The sequence below is a fragment of the Rattus rattus genome, chromosome 12 (assembly GCF_011064425.1).
Source record: "Rattus rattus isolate New Zealand chromosome 12, Rrattus_CSIRO_v1, whole genome shotgun sequence".
NCBI classification, from domain to species: Eukaryota; Metazoa; Chordata; class Mammalia; order Rodentia; family Muridae; genus Rattus; species Rattus rattus.
This window is the reverse complement of record NC_046165.1, coordinates 3,582,557-3,602,868: the sequence shown is the minus strand read 5'-3', so window position 1 is coordinate 3,602,868 and position 20,312 is coordinate 3,582,557. Positions and strand designations below refer to the sequence as shown.

The 20,312-nt window shown below is 50.6% G+C and overlaps 2 protein-coding genes across 3 annotated transcripts in view; one reads left to right on the top strand and one right to left on the bottom strand.

The window, feature by feature from the left end:
* The window catches only part of Farp1 (FERM, ARH/RhoGEF and pleckstrin domain protein 1), a 73,248-nt gene extending 68,586 nt beyond the window's left edge, over positions 1 to 4,662 (top strand). Inside the window, exons 23-25 of one of the 2 annotated variants that reach the window (XM_032917338.1) lie at positions 638 to 745; positions 1,666 to 1,817; positions 3,182 to 4,662. In XM_032917338.1, the coding sequence (XP_032773229.1) occupies positions 638 to 745; positions 1,666 to 1,817; positions 3,182 to 3,263 (342 nt within the window). In that variant the 3' untranslated portion in view covers positions 3,264 to 4,662. Of the gene's footprint in view, positions 1 to 637; positions 1,484 to 1,665; positions 1,818 to 3,181 lie in introns of those variants that run through there. The other variant, XM_032917337.1, reaches the window with a different exon arrangement.
* A 413-nt stretch (positions 4,663 to 5,075) lies between these two features.
* Positions 5,076 to 20,312, bottom strand: part of Stk24 (serine/threonine kinase 24) — a 97,511-nt gene continuing 82,274 nt past the window's right edge. The window contains exons 6-11 of the mRNA XM_032917339.1: positions 15,963 to 16,148; positions 13,908 to 14,053; positions 13,425 to 13,548; positions 12,571 to 12,639; positions 11,106 to 11,242; positions 5,076 to 8,171 (exon numbers count right to left, since the gene is read on the bottom strand). Coding sequence (XP_032773230.1) covers positions 8,135 to 8,171; positions 11,106 to 11,242; positions 12,571 to 12,639; positions 13,425 to 13,548; positions 13,908 to 14,053; positions 15,963 to 16,148 — 699 coding nt within the window. The 3' untranslated portion in view covers positions 5,076 to 8,134. The remainder of the gene's footprint in view (positions 8,172 to 11,105; positions 11,243 to 12,570; positions 12,640 to 13,424; positions 13,549 to 13,907; positions 14,054 to 15,962; positions 16,149 to 20,312) is intronic.

Here is a 20,312-nt window from a genome sequence, read left to right as displayed (position 1 = left end):
GCATGCCGGGATGTGGTGACTGGGAGAGTGGCTTCTGGACCTTCCCACTAGGTGGCAGCATAGAACCACTCCAGAGGTCTATGCTGACAGACATGCATCTTCCAGGGAAAGACCTGAGTCCCAGTTAGATGACTTCTCACAGTTCATGTGGTAGAAATCCAGAACCCCAGCCTGCATGCGAGGCCCTCTTCCCTGTGGGGATGCTTGTGCGCTTTCAAGCTCACTGGCTGGCCATCCGGTCGCAGACGCCCACTCTAACCTCTGCTTCTTGTTTGGTGTCCCCGAATCACTTCCTTAGAATGCCACTCACATAGGACCGAGGGCCCTTCCCAGCCCCACTTTGACTGACCACATAACTCCCCGATGACATCCACGGGTGACTTCAAGGACTCACACCTGTGGGAGGGCAGGGATTAACTTGTGACAAGCTACAGGAATTCTTCATACAGCCTGATGACGAACGGTGTCTGCTGTGGGAAACCTGTGCTCAGTGCTAGGGACTGCAGAGCCACCCACAGAGGCTACCCGGCTCTTGAGATGCGGTGAATGCCACGGAAGGGTTGTCCCCGACTCCCCCGCTTGCCGTTGATCTGTTTCTAACCACCTCCTACCCCTCCCCCACCCGACTATCTCTCAGAACCAGCTCTCTGGGAACCTGCTGAGAAAGTTCAAGAACAGCAATGGCTGGCAGAAGCTGTGGGTGGTCTTCACCAACTTCTGCCTGTTCTTCTACAAATCGCACCAGGTAAGCGCCCCACACGGGGCAGTTGGCCCTAACCTGAAGTATGCCTGCTCAACACAGGGCAACGGCTCCCTGAGCCTGAGCCTGCCGCACCTGACGGGCACAAAGCATCCGATGTAGGGAAATGCAGGGTTCCAGGATCAGCCATGTTCATCGGAGATGTTCAGCTCTAAATGAACCTGACATCCAGTTACTCAAAGACAAGCTGTCTTACTAGCTGCTGCTCTGTGAGGGGAGGCGGCAAAAGCAAGCCTTTTACTCTGCCAGCGTAAGAAATAAGAGGCAGGAGAGAGAAGTCAGCGCCAGTCTTGGGAGGCCCCTCTTGGTGTTCTTGAACTTAAGAGGAGACATAAACAGATGCTCGGGGACAGAGAATAGACAAACAAGCTGGTGGACAACTCACAGCATCTAAGAGAGCACCAGGCTGGGTAAGCTCTCCATCCCACAGCTTCCTGGGAGAAGGGAAGAGACAGGCTGACATGGAAGTCAGCACAGGGCTGGGAGGGACAAGAGCTTTATAAAAACGAGAGGGCAGCCTAAAGCATATGTGCTCAACCATCACACCAAAGTAACGAGAAAGAGAATAGTTTGGCCCTTCTGAGTCGAGACTCAGGAAGGCAGACCTCTCGACTCCACACACCGTGGTACGTATGGGGCAGAGACGGAGAAAGGCGTGCATACATTATCTTAAGGTGAACACACCCAGGGGTGTCCTCCTAGCCAGATGCCTGACTTGTTCTAATGGACTGGCCCTTAAGAGAGGAGACAAGAGCATGCCTCTTCCTGCAGGGACAACGGCACGCTGCTCAAGATGAGCTTCCTCCAATTCAGCGTATCCCCAAGCTGGAAGCCTTGGCTAGAACAGCAGCCCTATCTAACACCACTGACCGCTTCCTCAAAGCCTCCTCTGTACTCCGTTGCAGGACAGTCACCCCCTGGCCAGTCTACCGCTGTTGGGCTACTCACTCACCATCCCCTCAGAGTCTGAGAACATCCACAAGGACTATGTGTTCAAGCTGCACTTCAAGTCCCACGTGTACTACTTCAGGGCTGAAAGCGAATACACATTTGAAAGGTAGGTGTACCCCCCTGCCCCATGTTTGCACAGCCCACCTGCAGGACTGTGGTCCCCATCCCGACATCAGGGCTGGTCTCTCCTGAGTGGTTTGTGTGCAATCTGTGGGTCTGCTTCACACTCCTAGCCCCACAGCGTGGCGTCGTAGAGAAGACAGCCCTTACCATGTAAGGTCAGCACATGCCAACACCTTGCTTGGTACCCTACCATGTGCACGTTACACCAGGAAGCTGCAGCAGGTACACACACATAAGAGGGAGAAAGGGCCCAAGTGGCCACAATGGCCCCAAAGGATGGTTCTGGCTAAAGACCCCATTTAGAAAGCAAGCCGAGCGTTGGAGAGGTCGGAGACCAGGTCAGAAGGCTGCCTGCGGTTTTCGGGTGTGAACTCTGACTTAAAGCTGTTCGTGAAATTTACATTCCGAGGGGAAACTGGGCTTTCGGGAAATGAATCCCATAGCACCCCACAAGACGACCAAGATGACTGCACTGCAGTAACAATCAGAGGTCTCGACATGCCAGACCCCCGCCCCTAAGGAGCAAGTTCTCTTCTGTGCTTGCTACTTGTCGGGATGATGGAGTGTTCCCTCACTGGCCCAAAGCATTTCTAGATCAACAGGCCAACCAGAAGCAGTCCCTGGAGAATGTCCACGAAACCAGCCAGCATCCCCTAAACCAAACCACTCGCAAACAAGCCCCAAAGGCTCAACGCAAATCAGTTCTCAACCTGTGGGTCTCGACCCCTGCACAGAAGGTCGCCTGAGACTTGTCAGAAGACTCAGATATTTGCAGTACAAGTCATAACTACTAAAACCAGTTATGGGGTTGGAAAACCAGTTATGAAGTAGCAACAAAAACAGGGATGGTGAGAATCACTGGCTGAGATCCTTCTAAGACTTATGCTGAATCCCAAGAGTAGGTGGTCTTTACCCATGCTCAAGACATGTTGGACCAGGTGCCTTGGGACAGATGATTCTGAACATGTCCTCGAATCCTGGTACTAGTAACATCTTCAACCGTAACAACTAGCCATGTGCAGACTCGGCCTGTCCCAGATCCAGTGCTTCCCTGGTTTCTTGCAAATGTCCAACATGATGGGCCCATCAAGTGGGGCAGGATGGCTCTGGGAATGCACCCCTTATGTCGTCTTTGAAACTGCCCGCTGTATGTGAAATGTGCCAACAGTTCCCAAACCTCTCCCTAAAACCACGTCAGGGACCCTCTGCTCGAGGAACAGGGCATTCTTTGATGAGCTCTGGACTTTACTTGTCTTTGAAAGTAACAATTAATGGCGTTGTTTGTTATAAGCCCGATATGGGCGTACAGAGTCACCCAAGTGATTATGTCCCTTCCGTTCGTTTCAGGTGGATGGAAGTGATCCGAAGTGCCACCAGCTCAGCCTCTCGGGCCCACAGCTTGAGTCACAAAGAATCTCACCTGTACTGACGGCTGGACACGCCCACTGGACACGCCCACTGCCGCACCATCCACAGCTGCTTTCCTGGAGGATACCGTGAAATCCAGTGAAATCCATACCTGTGTGAGCACACCGACGGTCTGCAGTGGTTCTCGCCCACCTCCCTTTACAGGCCGATATCCAAACATTGTCTTTCCCAGTACTAATCTCTTTGGACAGCCTTTCCCTCCAGGCCTAGGGCGTGGGAGGGCTTGTCTTGCCATTCCTTCTCCAGGGGCACTTTAGCTTGTGCCAGCACTGACACAGTGTCATCAAGAGTGCCAAACGACAGTCCTCGCCCTGCAGTGCATCCAGCGCAGGGCCCCACGCCCCTTCACCGTATCAGAGAACACATGGCGAGTGGGCTTTTCACCTGCAGACTGCGGCTTTCCAAACAGATTTTCCCAGTGTTCGAAACACATGGCGCAGTCTTAAGTAAATGAGATCATTTTTGGATTTCATTTTTTTCCAGTCTTTCTACTTTTATAATAGGACATCCGTAGGACTCACTTTTCTGGAATAAGCAATTTGTGGAGTACTCCATCCCACTAAAGGGGTTGGCTCCAGGGAGACCCTGGTCGCCATACCCACTTCCTTGGTGGAAGTCGACCAAACTGTTTGTGATTCCTATTTACAAAAATGTAGTGGGGTTGTTTTCTGTGGAGAAGCTGATACCCAGTGCAATACGTAGGCGTCACCGCCCTGCGCGTGGTGTGTTCAGTGGGGGCTCCTAGGCCGTGTTTTGCTGTCTGTTTCACAAGCATGAGAAGGTGTATGTTGTTGACTGGGGCCATTTGTGCTGTTACATTTTGGGGCATTGAGTGAGCTTCTTGGAGAAGCACTGTATGGAAATGGTACGTAGTCCCAATCCTGGTGATTGGCCCCAACTCCCCGCAAGGCCGTGGTTTGGTTTGAACCCGCACATTCTCTAATAGTATCTATTGTGCCTGTCTTCAAGTCTTTCTCTTTTTATACTCATTCCTTCTGGGCACGGGGTACAGACAGGATGACAGCCCACATCCTGGACAGACTCCTCTGGGGGACCTGGTTGCCAAACACTACCTAAGCCTCCCAGTGGAAAAATGTTTGCTTGTTCTCTAGGGTGGCTGGGTGGCTGCCATTCCCTTCATGCACAGAGCCTGCTATAATGCAAGCTGGCCAGGTCAGCAGTCCCCTCTCCCTGTGCCCTACACCCCAGCAAGGGCCTTCTTACCTGAAAACAGACCCAACGTTGAGGGTTTGCGGCTGGTGTCAGAGACTCACATGGATGAGGAGTAAGATGTGTCAATCATTTGCCTTACAATGTACCAGATGGTTCTAAGTACTAACAAAAGGGAATAAAAATACCTCACGCCACGATCCAGCACACACAAGTCTGAGGCAAAACCACCACCTGTGTCTTCTCTTTGTGTGGGGGCAGAGGGAGGTATTGGGTGGATAGGAAGGTAGGAAGGGACACTGTTTCTGGGGAAATGCAACACTGTAGCACACTGATGAGTAAAGGGTTGGGCAGAAGGCACACCCTAGTGAGAAGGGACAGATCTTGAAGCTCCCCAGACACTGCTACAAATTATCTAGGAGGACCCCATCACCAGGCACCCAGTGTTGGGAACAGGCTCCCTCTGAGTCACCAAATTCTCACAGGGCTGGAGTCGAGGACTTCTTTCTCCGGCAGTGTAAGCACAAATTCTCCCCACGTGACTGGCACTCCAGACTCCCATACTGCTGCAGAGAAAGAGTAGTCAAGTGTACAGCAGGGCTGCTTGAAGAGCCGGAGTCTGACAGACCCACAACACAAGACAACAGCTTTCCAGAGCTTTATTGACCTCGCACGACAATATGCGTGCTCAGGAATCCACCTTCATTGCCATATTTTGTAGCAGAAACACAGAAGCCAGGTTTTTTAAGAAATGTAATGCATATATGATTACAGGTTTTGCCAAAGAATAGTATAAAACACAACATACAGAACCCGGAACCATGCCAAGCAGCTCAGGAAGGAGCCTACTATCTCGCAGTCTGCACAGGTGATTCCACATCACTGGGACAGCAATAATGGGGAAAAGCCATCACGGACGCCAACATGGGGCACGCCTGCAATCTCAGCACTCACGAGGGCCAGCACGGACCACCCAAAGGACAACCTGTCCCAGAAGCCAGAGCTCAGCAGTCAGCCTGCCTCACTGCTCTTCTAGGTGCTCATTTTCCCAGACTGGTGGCATGGTTGCCGTGATACGACACTGTGGAGGGACTTCTGGGTGATGCTGAGCTCACCCACAGTGGCCATGATGTGAAACGGGTACCAGTGCTGTTCTGAGATAGGTCCTGCTCTGAATAAAGAACTAGAAGTGAACACATGAATACAGCTTGCAGAGCCAAACGAAACGTCCACAGAACATCTAATTTATTTTGTGCTACAGTGTACAACACAGAGGAGACTATATAACCAGACAATCCACTTTAAAACTGTCAACCCCACATCCCCAGCAAGGTTTCCAATAAACTCCCAAAGAACCACCTGTTGCTTTCACAGGAGATGGGAACCGTGCCTTGTGGCCGACTGAGTGCAGAGGATCGGCCTACATTCACGTCATAAGCTTATGCTTAAATAGTATCTGGTCCTCTCAGCAGCTCAGCCATACTGTTACATTTTTAAAGATGGAGGGCAGGGACTGCAGGGGAAGCCCAGGAAAGCACTGACCCAAGCACACAGAAGTCCTGGCTCATGTACCAGCACTGGGGGGGAAAAAAAAAGACCATGGCTTCGCTACTGTAGCACGACCCGCTGGTAAGACTGACGAGCTCTCTGCATTGACATGCCTGTAGTCCCTGGGGACACCCTTCAGGTCAACAGCTCTCCGCACAGCAGGTTCATCTGGTGACTTTCCTGCAACAGCCTTTGGTTTACACATCAAGCCTCGCACAGAAAAGAGAAAAACAAAAAAACTCCAAAGCAAAGTACTCTAGAAACACAAAATATCCTCAAATTATTGTTCCAGGTAACATTCTTGGTATAAAATAACACTGTACTGGGGCCAGAGTGATGGCTCAGCAGTTAAGAACACAGGCTGTTCTTGTGGACACCCAGATTCAGTTCCCAGCATGCACAGGGCAGCTCACCTGTGACTACAGTCCCCAGGAGAGGTATCTCATACCCTCTTCTGGTCTTTGAGGGAACTGCACACATGACCCATAGACTCTTTAAAAAAAAACAATTGTGTCTATTTCCCCTAGCCAAAATGTATCCTTGATAAAATTTTCACTCCAGCCCAAAATCTACTACTTCTAATAGACTATCACAATTTAATAGTCCCCATTTAATAAACCTAAGCAATTGTCTCACACCCAACACTTCTAGCCTTGGCCTGCCTTCCTGCAACACTACAGCACGAGGTCGAGCTGATGTCACCAAGTTCACCCAAAGTTCCTGCTCCAAAAACCCTTTGTCTTTCTCAAGACCTAACACTTCAACAGGAGGACAATAATTAACTTCAACAAACAAAAACACTACACAGGTCTGAGTGAGACTGGCAAGACGGGCTCTGAGAACCAGGGGATTCCCACTCTGCAAAGGGATCTCTGCCATATACAAGAACAGAGAGCTTGGCTGGCAGACCCAGCTCCCTGAGCAGAGGCAAAACCATCCTTCCAAGTCCCCAGCAAGAGGCCAGCAGTTTCACAAACCTGCAACATCGGTCATAACTCAGGAACCAATCACACAAATTGCATAGGGAGATAACCTGGACATTTGGCTGTTTGACATCTGGGCACTTTTTCCTGGAGTCTTTCAACATGTCTCAACACACACACGCTTCCTCAACCATACACAGAGCAGATCCTCATCTGCCCTGTGGAGCCATGTTTCAAGAATAGTATGCAAAATGAGTGAGTTATAAAATTTATTTGTGTAAGCATTCAGACACTTTGAGGTGGGAAAGATGATACGCAGGTTGTACTACAAGATTCAATGGAAGATGTCAGACAGGACATCTGGTACAGACGTGGCAGCACAACCCAACACAGGTGTTAGATGAGAGCACTTCATCCGGAAGAAACTTAAAGAATAATTTAAAGCTCTGTGAGACAAGATATGTTCCAATTGAAAACACTAAGAAACAGTACCATTGATGGAAAAAGGAAAACTTCTAAGTGTACCAAAAGGGGCGTAGGGTGAACGAGAGGGAAATTTGCATCTGTTGAGGTACAAATGGGAGTGTTCCACGAGGGGGGGGGATAATTATTATTAATGACAGACCCTGTAAATACAAAATAAAATCCAAATCACTGGTCACGAAATTCAAATTTACACGTAATAAAGGCAAGGCAATAAGACTCAAGTTCTGGCCTGTCAAATATTTACTCCACAGACATTATCTACAGAAGCACTTGGCCAACGTGTACACAGTGATCCTTATGCACGCCAAAAGGGTTTCGGTAAAAATGACGCTATATACAATCTGTACACCGATCCACCAGAGCGACTCTCCGTCTCCCGGGGGAGGAGCTATCAATACAAAGAGATACCTGAGGTTGCGTCTTCAACTGCCTTAGAACAATCCAAATATACACTTCAGGGCTGTTTGTGTTTAAAGATACTTTCTTTGAATATGTGCACTATGATTAAAATTAAAAACGATAAAAAAATAAAATAATTGCTTGAAGGAGAAGACCCTCCCCCACCCTATCAGAAGACTCCATCTGGCTGTGGCACGACGAGGCTGTCCCTGGATAGGTGCCGGCGCTAGGGGAGGGTGGGCCCCTCCGTGACACCTCTTCGCAGAGTCGGCAAAGGCTCTCGTTGACTTTTAAAAAGAAGGAAGATGAAGAAGAAAGGAAAAACCAACCGGGACGCCATGGGCTTTCAGTGCGCTGAGGCTCCTCCACCGCTCAGAGAATATCTAGGGAAAAGCAGAGGTCAGTAAGCATGGCTTCCTGCCACAGCGAGGTCTCGGAGAACCAAAGCACTGCGATTTTACACACGCTTCGAAGTCCAAGGAAACTGCCTGGAGAACAAGAATGAGCAGGTTAGATCTGTCACACAAGAGCTTATAATGGCTATGAAAACTGGATTTAACTAAAAACTCACAGTGCATGAAAGACCAGCCTCTGTATAAGGGGTATTGTGGAGACCGCAAGTCACACCTAGGACCACCTTGCTTTGGTGTGTGTGTGTGTAAGGTCTTCCTCTATCATGCCCCACCTTCCTTTCCAGGCAGTGTCTCTATGGCATAGGAGCTTGTCATTCTGACTAGGCTGGCTGGCCAGCGACCCTCCAGGACCTACCCACGTCTCCACAGAATCACCACCCCTTCCCACGCTGGGATTACAAACATATGCCACCACACAGCCTTTATATGAGTGTTGGGACCCACACTCAGGTCTTCCTGCTTGTACAGAAAGCACCTTCCCCTGAGCCCTCTCCAGCCCAGGGCCTATTTTTAAAAAGCTGGTGGTGACCAGGAACACTGCAAGAGCTCAGGGACATATCCAAGTTAGAGTGAGTCCATGCTCAGCAATTCTTTGGGACAGCAGCATACGTATGCCACCCGACGAGCTCCTTGGAAGCAGTATTCAAAAACATGGCCCAAAGGAGGGCCTATGTCTGCATGAACACCTTGTGTATAACACCAGAGGCAATGTCACAACCACGGGACTATATAATTTGTTTTGTTTTGTTTTGTTTTTAAAAAAAAAAGTCTACACCGTCTTGCCTCTGACTGCTACAAGGTAGGAGATGAGCACTGAGCCCAAAGGACATATTTAAGGAAAATCGCCTCAAACACTGCACCCAGCGTTGCTTCGTGACACTGACCACACTCAGATGGGTCTGTAAATCCTCTTAGCAGCACACTTGAGACACGGCATCCAGGACTCAAATGTCAAGAACTACAAACGACTCATTATGTGTGAGTTGCTTCTGTGAGTGGATGACCATCCAATACAGCTCACCTGGGAGCAGACTGGGAAGAAGTCTGAGGGACGGGCACTGGCTGTGGCTGCTGGAACCCAGGGGAAAGGCAAAGCCATAGCCATGTTTGAGACAAGACCAAGACACCACCACTTCATCTTCTGATGCTGTAGGAAGGCCCACTCAGCACAAAAGCTGTGAGTGTCTACTTGGAATCTGGGTTTGAACTGACAAGGATGGCTAACACACAACACCTACTAGACTTCAAAGGTTTAACACCGAGGAAAACAGTGTGAACTATCCTACTGGATAACTGTTCATGGTGATTATCCGCTGAAGCAGGAAATTATTAAAGTTAATACTTTAATTAAAATTAAAATTAATTTTGCATATTCTTCTTTATGTTCTTGATATAGTTTCTAGAAAATTTAAAATTCCATGTGTGGGAAGGCCGGGGGACTCAGCTCAGTGGTAGAATACTTGCCTAGCATGCTCGAGACCAAGAATTAAATCCCCAGTACCACAAAAATTCACACACACACACACACACACACACACACACACACACACACACACACACACACACACAGAGGGGTGGGGTGGGGGACAACGACACGGAGACAGAGAGACAGGCAGCCAATGTTAAGATCCAAATATCCAAACCTTCACATGTGGGGCAAAGGTGCTTGCTGTGAGCCTGGCAACATAATCCTGATCTGGGATCCACATGAGGGCACGTGCACCCTCCCAGTAATAATCAATAAAATATTTTTAAAGTAAGTGAAATTCTCTATGTGGCTCCTATCACATTTCCACTAGAGCTGCCAGCTTAGGTGTCTCAGCAGGAGACAGATCCAGAAACAAGAAGAGGATAAACTAGGTGTATAGCCGTCATACTTCCTGTGCGTGAGCTCCTGGGGAAATCAAGTCACACCTACCAACCACTCACATAACATCAGGCAACCCTGGACCACATGCAAAGCTCCTGAAGTGATAACATCTGAGTGTGGTGGACCTGCAGCCCACTATGCGGAAGCCAAGGCCAGCTGCCACCCAGCAGGCTTCACTGGGGTGAGAGGGCAGACAGGCCTGGTGTCCCAAGTTAGATCCTTGGATTAAAAAAGGGCAGAAGAGAACCAACTGCTGAGAGCTGTCCTCGGACCTGTGACCGCGGCGTGCACACATGAATGCACACACATCACAGAAAAGGTGACACCTTAGTATTTCGAGCAGAAAATAGGAAGCAGGATAATAAACAGGCAGTTTCTGAATGTAGTTCTGTTTTGTTTGTGACAAACCTCTTTTTAAATGAAAATCAGATGCCACTGGAGGAAAGAGAAAGTTATCCCAAGTTAGGGAAACAGAGCCTCTACAGGGGTGAACACAGACTGGGTTTTAGGCTGTACTTTCCTTCACTCTGTAACGTGTGGTGGCCTGTAAGAGTCAAATCAGGGCAATCTTAAAAGGACACTGTCTCCTCTGTCAATGGCCTCAAGACTGGAGGCCAACAAGCCCTGAACAGTAGTAATAACGATTCTACAAGGAGGTTATGAGGCTAAAGCCACCAGGCAGAGACAGGAACTCAGAGCAGAGGCTTCTAGGCACGGCTCTAGGCACGGCTCAGGGTCCACTCCACCAAAGCCTCTGGTATCTGAGCACGGTCTCCATGAGACTGGGGCGCTCTCTGCTCTTGCGTTTCTTTGGAGCTGTAAATACAAAGGTCTGCGGTCCCTTCCAGACTTCATCCAACTCAGGACAAGCCTTCTCCCCCAGGAGCTTGAGCCCATGGCCCAAGAGACAACAGAACAAGAAAACCCAAAGAGAATTACCAAGCCACAGCCTGCGACAGCTCCTAGTCTAGGAAGCCAGGCCAACAACACCAGGCTCCTCTCCTGAAACCCAGTCCCAGCCCGGAGCCAGTTACCTCTGCAGCCGTTGTACAAGCTGTGCCACCATGGTGTCGGAGATCCCAGGGCAGGCCTCTTCCGCCAAGTAGATGGCTCCCCGCAGCTCTTCTATTGACCCCAAGTTCCCTCCGCACGCCTGGCTCTTCTCTTTCAGCTGGAAACACACAAGAGCAGGGTCATACACGTGCACAGACTGGGCAGCAGCCACTCCAGAAGAGACGAACTGGCCCTGCCAACACCACACGCCAGGCTGACGAGGGCCCAGGCAGAGTTCTGTGGCTCCTGAGTCACTCTGGGTCCTCATCTTCTGTCTCTAGAGTACACACAGGTGTCCCCTCCAGACCAGACCACAGTCACTAGCCTAGTAACTGCACACGCCTTCGCACGCTCGGCTTTCTCTTCCCCGTGCAGCCTCTGCTCACCCTGAAAGTGCCATCAGTGCCTCCCATGTACAACTCTGGTGCCACCCGGCAGCTACTGTGGGTACCAAAGCCTCGTTCCTGATGGTTATGGGCCTGGTTATAAACTTCAGGCACACGGCCTTCGGGGTCAAAAATGTTCTCACATAAACGTGGCAACCCTGAGCCCCAGGACTCCGCAATACCCTCCTCTGCTCTCATGAGGCATCACTGTGACTTAAGGCACCTCCCAGGCTTAAGACCAACTTCAACTCTTTCTCCTGAAAGAACCCATAGCGTGGAATATTCCAGAGTCCCCGCTGCTTCCATTGTTAGCACGTGTTTTAGACAATACCCAGCTCGGGCCCCACACGGTGTTAACCCGAGAGCAAGTTTCCTCGTCCTGTTTCTAAGGGACATGGGGAGGGACTGGCCAAGGCGGAGAGGGCCACAGAGGCAGAGTCCTTCCTGGCACCTCCAGGCACAGAATTTGGAGACTAATCTGCAATCTTCCACTCCCCTGCCTCTGACCTGACCCGCACCTAAGTGTCTCAAAGCAGCAAAGACAAGACAGGAGAACCAGGGCCGTCCATTTCACCAGACTGCTAAACTCAACACACTCTATGTCACTGTTTGCTGAGCTCCAATGGGCGTCTAAAACGAAGGGCTAAACACCCAACTCTAGTCCTCACCCATTAACCCTAATGACAGGGCACACTAGGGGACAGGGCACACTGTGGGGAAGCAAAATGAAACAAAACAAAAATAAAAAAAGGAGATTTCCCGCTTCGGTTCTCTAGAACTTCCAGAATATTAATCTCATTTCTAGTGGATTTGGGGTGGCTACCGAGGGGTGAATTAAACAGTTTAAGCCCAGTAATAACCTACACGGCTTTCCCTGGTCACCTGCCTGGCTTATGGAAGGCAGCGCCCAGGGCCAGTGGTCACCATGGACATAATGCAACATTGAGACTGCCTCTGCAAATGGTTTAATGCCCCTAACTTGTACCAACAACCACCCTCAGAAGGACAGCCCTGGTCCCCTTCCTCCCTTCCCCCCATCCCTGGCAGCCAAGGCTCTTACCTCCGCAAACAGAGGAGAAATGATTGTGGACAAGCACTGAGAGAAGGGCCTCTTTGGGAAGTCTTTCATCTTGGAGAAGGAGAGAAGAGACTATTAGAAGCAGGCACCGCTGCCATAGGCAGAATCCTACCAAGGGATGACTGGATTCTCCAGCCGCCCCCTGAGGAAACTATTTCTCTCTACAAAGGGGCGCCACCCACGTAGCTGTGAACCCACTGCAAGATGCCAGGCGTGAACGCCCTAGACAAAGACACGAGTGCTCTGCAGGTTTTGCTGAGGAAAACCTAGAGAGCTGAAGCCGGGTACTCTGTCCGTACCGCCAGAGTGAGAGACTCCCACTCTCTCTGAACTAATGAGCTCCTCAGGCCTGTGCAGCCACACAGATGGACAGACAAACTCATCTTTAAAACATAACTTTTTGTAAATTTAAGTGGAAAACCACCTCACCAACATTAAGTCTATATTAAGTACCAAAAGAACATACTGATCTTTAAGGGCCTGAAATTAAAATTCCCAGGGGGAAATCAGGGTGTTATAAGCCCGACAGCTACTCAGAGTTTTCACACGTGAAGCGTCACATCCAAGTCCACCACGTGGCTGAGGGTCAGGAGGACCGTGTTACACAAGGCGAGGGTAACGACTCAGCACAGAGCAGACCAGCACGGAGCAGACCAGCACCCCGCTCAGGCCCGCATCTCAGTCCTTGGGTGGTCAGACAGAGCTCAATCTCTAACCCGTCAACTCCCTAAGGGCAGATGCCAGCAAGGAGCTGCTTGGAGGGGACCTCGTTTGCTCCCACAGCAGGCTCACTGTGAACGCTTCCCCAGGGCCACTGGCTGGTAGGCACGCTGTACCTTATTTCTTTCCAAATCTGAGGGCTGAAGAGTTCCGTTCTCCAGATTCTTGGGGTCTTTCTCCCGGATGGTGAAGATCCAGTCCCCAGAGTCGCTGCCTCCAGACGCCTGGCTGTCTGTCTCCCTTGGAATAGAAATCCCAAGTTCACCAGCACAGGCAAGGCCAGGGGCTGCACTGCGCAGACCAATGACCCCCGGCCCCCGCCCCTGGCCCACCCCAACCACTGCCACTGCCACCTCCCGCACACAGTGGCCTCAGCTCTCCTCAGGATCCATCTGCCACTTCACTGTTCGTCTTTCTTGGGCCTCAGTGTCTCCACAGGTTCCTCCTCCCGGCCATGGCTCTGTCTGTACTCTCTTTTGCTTGCCTGCCCCCCCAGCTCTACCCCTATCTGCCACAGCTACATATACAGAAGCCCACCCCCAAAGAAGCAGGGTCCAAGAGTGTGCTGCAGGCGTGGGGAGCCCCACAGGGCGACTTACACATCCGAGTCCTCCGAGCTGGAGTCCTCGTGACTCTGCTCCGCCTTCCACCTCTTGTACCTGTCGATGAGCTCAGTCAGGTAGGACGTTTTCTTTGCATTGCGGATTATAAATTTGTGCTTCAATAACTCCTTAGCAGTGGGCCTCTGGAAAACATACGTCGACATAAGCAGGAGAGGAAGTTTCTTCTTCATCCCCCTCTAACAGACAAGACTTTTGGGTCAAAATGCCAGACCACCGTACCACGGAGCAGCCCTGGGTTCTGCTTCTGAGCCTGCTTCCCGCTCACGCGTGCTGGAGAAGTCATCATACCCGTGCCCAAGTTTACAGGCACAAGGAAAATGGCACAGAGTTTCCAACAAAGACTGAAGCATCCTACTAGAGCAGTTCACCAAAGCAAGAGAACTCCTGCGAAGAACTCCACAGAGAACCTTGTGAGTGCTGTCTGAGAGAGTTTATCTTGTTTTTACTTGGTTTCTCATGGTAAGTGCTGGCTAAGGGAAATACGTGTCGTTATGATCTCCTCCGGTGTTAGACGAATACCGGAAACTGAGTTCACAGGTTCGACATCTACGAGGTAGGGGCAGGAGTCAGGAGAGACCTGACTGGCTCCTGGCTGGGTCCCCTCAGTCACCAGCACTCCCTACTTAGAAAAATAGGTCATGAAGCTATCCCCACACTGGTGACTGGGACCAATAGCTTGATCCCCACCCAGGAATGGCACAGCTCCCACCAAATGCACAGAGAGTTTAAGCCAGTGGCTCCCCCTACTGGCATCAGCTCCCCAAGACACAGAGTGGCCAACCAGGGACAGAGAGTCTCAAAGATCCCTGCCCCCAAACACATCTGACTGTGACATCCAAACATCCCACTTCCTCAGCTCTGGAGCCCTCGTGTCTGAAGGTCCAGGGTAAGCCAAGGTAGAAGGGGGCATGGTGGGAATGAACCAGCACTGCGTGTGCACACATTCGGATCCCTCGTATACTACACTGTGCAGCACCACGGCACAACAATCAACCACCAGGACTGACACCAACACCACACCCACCATCTGATACCTGACCCAGTGGCATGCTGACCTCAGCCTGTAGCCCCTGGGAGCCGAGACTGGGTTGCCTGTCCTTTTTAAATCCTTTGCCAGAACTGGCTCCTACGAAATCCATCTTCTCACCATTTTTAGACAAAAGCTCACGGGGACTCTCCATGATTATTCTTTGGGTTCAGTGAAGCCTTGGCCCAGCTAAACCCAAAACAAAGCTAGGGCACGGAGGGCTACATGGGACGAAACATACAGGCTGCCCCAATTCTCAGAGAAAAATGAGGAAAGCTCAGAGTAGCTAAGGCCACAGGCTTTGCCACCACTGAGTAAACACAGAGAAAAGGCAGGGTGGCAGAGTGGGTGGCTCATGTGTACCTACGTGTCTGTCTCCTGGCACATGACAACTGGAAACTGAACATTTGCTTCCTTTATTTTGAGTCTATGCTCTGCTACTGCTGAAGTGGCTTTCTAGTTTTACAGCCTGATTTTTCTCTATCAATATTAAAAACTGATACTCCTACCTTACAATACTAAGTAAAATATTCTTCAGGCTCAATGAATCTAAGATAAAATAATTACACCTTAAATCCCTGAAAGGCAAGAGGGCAACATGGGCAACAAAAACTGGGCATCCATAATTAAAGGGTCAGGGAAGTGGGGAGCCCAGCAGAGGCAGACCAGCCTGGTCTGCAGAGAGTTCTGGGAGGGAGGGAGGGAGGGAGGGAAAGAAGGAAAGAAAGAAAGAGAGAGAAAGAGGGAGAGGGAGAGAGAGGGAAAGAGAGGGAAAGAGGAGGGGGGAGGGGGAGGGAGGGGAGAGGGAGAGGGAGGGGAGAGGAGAGGGAGGGAGAGGGAGAGGGAGAGGGAGAGGGAGAGGGAGAGGGAGAGGGAGAGGGAGAGGAGAAATGAATCCATTTGCCAAGATTCCAGAGATCAGGGAGACGGCTGGAAGAGCAGCTGGCACAAGCCCAACAGAGGAAATGCAGACCAAGCCGACCCCAGGAAGGCCCCGCACTCACAAAGCTGGGCTCCTTGTTCAGGCAGGCCTCCACGAACTCCTTGAGGGGCCTGCTGTAGCTGCCCTCCAGCGTGGGAGGGTTGTTCTTTGGGATGAGGAACAGCACCTTCATGGGGTGCAGCTCAGAATGTGGCGGCTCGCCTTTGGCCAGTTCTATGGCTGTGATGCCGAGGGACCAGATGTCCGCCTGCAAGGACAAACGCATCTTAAGGGCATGGAACAAGACCCACCTTCAGACAAGCACAAGGGAGGGGAAAGCACGTGTGCTTCACTCTCAGGTCCTGAAAAAGACCGTTATTCTGAACTACAAAACACACAAGCCCTCAGCATGATTTTAACATAGGAAACAAGTGGACAGATTTTATGTAGCAAATGCTACATATATACAAATACAAAACTGCTCCAGTAGCGATGCAGACGGCCACGTCTACGGCAGACAGCATGCCTGTGTCAGGTGTGCTCAGTGGGGACTTTGCAGCCCTAGCAGCAGCAGCCAACGGAGCAGATGAGGAGGAGGAACGGCATCCCTTGAGCAGCACCTGGTGCCACGCACTGCTGTTCAGACCTAGTGAGCACCCTGGTCTCAAACATCAGCTCTACAATCAGTGTCTTACAACACTAGACAAACAGCTTTCCCTAAGCCTGTCGGTCCCCTTGATTTTCACAAGGAGGGTAGTTACAAAGGTGTAGGAAGGGACAACTGTGTATATTACCACTGTGCCTAGAAATTAAAGCATTTTTGTTCTGTTTGATTGCATTTGCAGTGCTGGGCACTGAACCCAGGGGCACATGCTCTCCATCAGTGCTACAGAATGTTTATTACAACACACAGACAGCATTAACATAGTCATACATACAGCACACAACGGTAATCATTACTGTCACTTCCACACAGACTTTGGTAAGGATAGTGACCTGTAATCCCAGCACTCAGGAGACAGAGGCAGCAGGATTGCCACAAGTCTGAGGCCAGCTCAAGCTACATACACAGCAAAATACTGGAGCTTTTTACAGTAGAACCTTGTCTCAAAGAAAGAGACAGACAAACAGACAAAAGCTATCTTGACAGCAGGCTTGCCTGCATCCTGACACTGGTAGTAGAAATGCAGCTCCTGAACTTGGAGCTTTCCCAGGCTGTGTGCACAGCAGCTGGAGGGGCTGGGTGCACGGTGGCTTTCGTGTGGTACTGGGGGCAGCAGCCGGCCCATGTTCCAGGCAGCACTGCTACCAGAATGGGCAAGAGAAAAAAAAGGGGGTGCTTCCAACTTACAGTGAGTTTATCAAGGAGTATCTATAATTCTTTAATATCAAGTAATACCTGAGTCTTCCTAGTGCTTAAAAACCATAAAACTTTCCACACCTGCTTCATCTGAATTAGGATCCAAAGTCCACATGTCCCAAATGATGACTAGGCTGCCCAAGGTCCTTTAATCACTAACAGTCTCTATTGCCAATTCCCCAGTACCTTTAAGCACGAGGTCTCAAGTCCTTACTCTGCGTGTCATTTCCCTTTGTCCTGGTTGGATTTGTATCAACCTGACAAGCTGAACGAGAACCTCGATGGAGGACACGCCCCATCACACTGATCTGAGGCAAGCCGAGGAGGATTTTTTTTTCCTGATTAATGATTGATGTGGGAGGGCCCAGACCGTTGTGGGTGGAGCCATCACCCCTGGACAAGTGGCCCTGGTGTATGAGAAAGCAAACTAAGCCAGCCAGAAAGAACCAGCCAACAAGCGGTATCCTTCTGTGGTCTCTGCAGCAGTCCCTATCTCCAGGTCCTGGCCAGACTTCATGAGGGATTGTACATCGGAAGGTGAATTAACCCTGTCCTCCCCAGCTGCCTGTGGTCTCTATAGTTACCACAGTACTAAAGCCCTGACTAAGCACCCCTGACAGCTGATGTGCTCTCTCTCTCTCAGTGTATTCCCAGCCTAGGGTCCTGCAGATTCTGACTTGAGCCTCAGACAGACTCGGCACTAGGACAGCCCAAGCCCCTGTGTGTCTGTCACCACTATGCACAGTGCGTTCCTTAAATGAGCACTGTATGAAAGGAACACAAGTCTTAGGGCAACTCTACAGCAAGCGGGGCTGTCAGGAGCTCAAACCCAGTGAAACAGGACAAAACAGGCTGGCAAAGAGGATGTGGGGACGGGGTGGAGAGCAGCACCTGCTCCTGTCACTGCGCCATGGACTCATCATCAATCCAGGCCATAAGGCACAGGTGGGTGGCGAGAGAGGCCCATGCAGGGTACCATGGGACCAGGACAATCTCTGGCCTTTAACCACCTGGAGTCCCATTCTCTTGCAACCTTGTGAGCAGCAGAAATCCTTACCACAGTGCCCCCAGTCAGCGCCATGAAGGTGGCAGAGGAAGAGGGAAAGCCACACAGGAGGAAGAAGAGGGGCAGGAGCACTGGGGCAGGCCTGACTCTCACGTGCTCCCTCTGCAGTCCTCGTGACTACCGGTACCTACTCCCCTGCTCCCAGGCAAGGCACGTCCCACCACACACCCACAGGGCCTCTGGCGATGGCTCTCCATCCAGGTCTCTACACTTCCACATCGGCTTAGCTTACCCCGCTACTAGGCCTGACAGTGATGGTCTCTGCTGCAGGTCTGCTGTGCACTGACTGCACCTAGAAGTCTGCAAGCAACTGGCCCTGCTTACTCAGCCCAGTGTACACAGAGTGACCAACCCCCAGGCTGCAAGCAACTGACATTCCTCTTTGGAACATCCTGAACCCAACCAGGAATGATGGCAGAGCACCGTAACCTAGCTATGGAGGTTGGTTGCCCAGAAGAACTGAAAGTTTAAGACCAGACTGGACTCTATAATGGAACCAGTCAAAACCAAACCAGGAAATATTCAAACCCACCCATGTGAGAAGTGAGTGGTAGTGAACTCCTTAACGCGCAGCCCAGCATTCCCATGCTCCGCTAGTTCTAGCTTGGCTGAGCTGTCTTCCCCCCAGGACTTGTGCAGGGACCTGTGCAGTCTTCTGTGTGCATCTGATGCCTACTGACAAAGGTTTGGCACACCCAGGACACCTAGCCATTTCATACGTGATCAGAAGCCATGGAAACACCCAAACACGTTTAAACACAATGTACCCAACAAATGAAGACCAGGAAGACAGAGGGTACCAAACAGCACAGATACCAAACCCCAACACACATACCTGCTGGTCTATGACTATACTTAGAACTGTGGCACCTGAGGGTTCAGATGAGTCAGGCAAGGAAGTACAGTCTGTCAAGAACAACAAAAGCTGAACAACAAGGATCTGCTTCAGAGAGGTGTCAGAAGAGCTCTCTGGGAAATCAGAAAATGAGCGGCCCTGGGCTCAACAGAAAGGGGAGGCCTAAGCCCCAAGTCATAAGGACCATGGCTCACAAGGTAATTTACTACAACAACCGAAAGAGAATGACCAGGACAGCTAAGAACCTGGATCCTATCTCTCTCCTACCAAAATCCAAACATGAATTCAGACAGCAAACAGTGGACCATACGCCCAACTTCCTACATGACAGAACTCAGGAAAAAGGCCAAGAGAAGACAAGGCTTCAGACGAGAAGTAGTCATGGAGGTGACCCATTTTCCAACAGACAAGGAACCAACAAGCGACAAATGTGGAGAACAGACCTGACTAGCCTGAAGTATTCTTGCTTTGTGCTGGATGACAGGACCAGAGTTCCTACTGGAGCTACCACACCACCAGTTTCTCTGTGAGCTCACCAAGCCAGCCAAAGCGAGGGATACCTATATCCTCACCCAAAGACACACCACAGTAGCACACACCTTACAGCCGTACCCATGGTTCCAAAGAGAAGTTATCCTATGCTTCACATACTATTTAATGAGGCCAGAAATCTGCTACACACGGGAGGGTCCAAGAAAGAAAGGAAAGACAGAGACGCAAGCCCAGGCATGCTAACACAGGTGTACAATCCTAACAACTTGAAGGCTGAGGCAGGAGATCACCAGTGTGTCAGGCTGTCAGACTTTGACTACAGAGCAAAACTAACCTGGGGTTTGTTTTGTTTGGAGGGCTGGAGAGAGGTAGCTCAGCACTTAGGAGCACATACATACTGCTCTGCCGAGAATCCCTGTTTGTCCCAGCACCCATGTCAATCCCTGTTTGTCACAGCCCACCCCATCTCCAGAGTCCATGTATGGTAGCTCACAGAGCCTTTTGGGGCTACTACCTTCTAGACACTTGGCGGGAATTGGACTTTGGTCCAGTACTCAGGAAATAGAACATTTACATTTGAGTTAATGAAAAGCTCAGAGCAGGCTCAGCTGAAGCTTGTGTGGCCCGTCCTTTTGTCTTGGTCATCCTGATGAGCCCT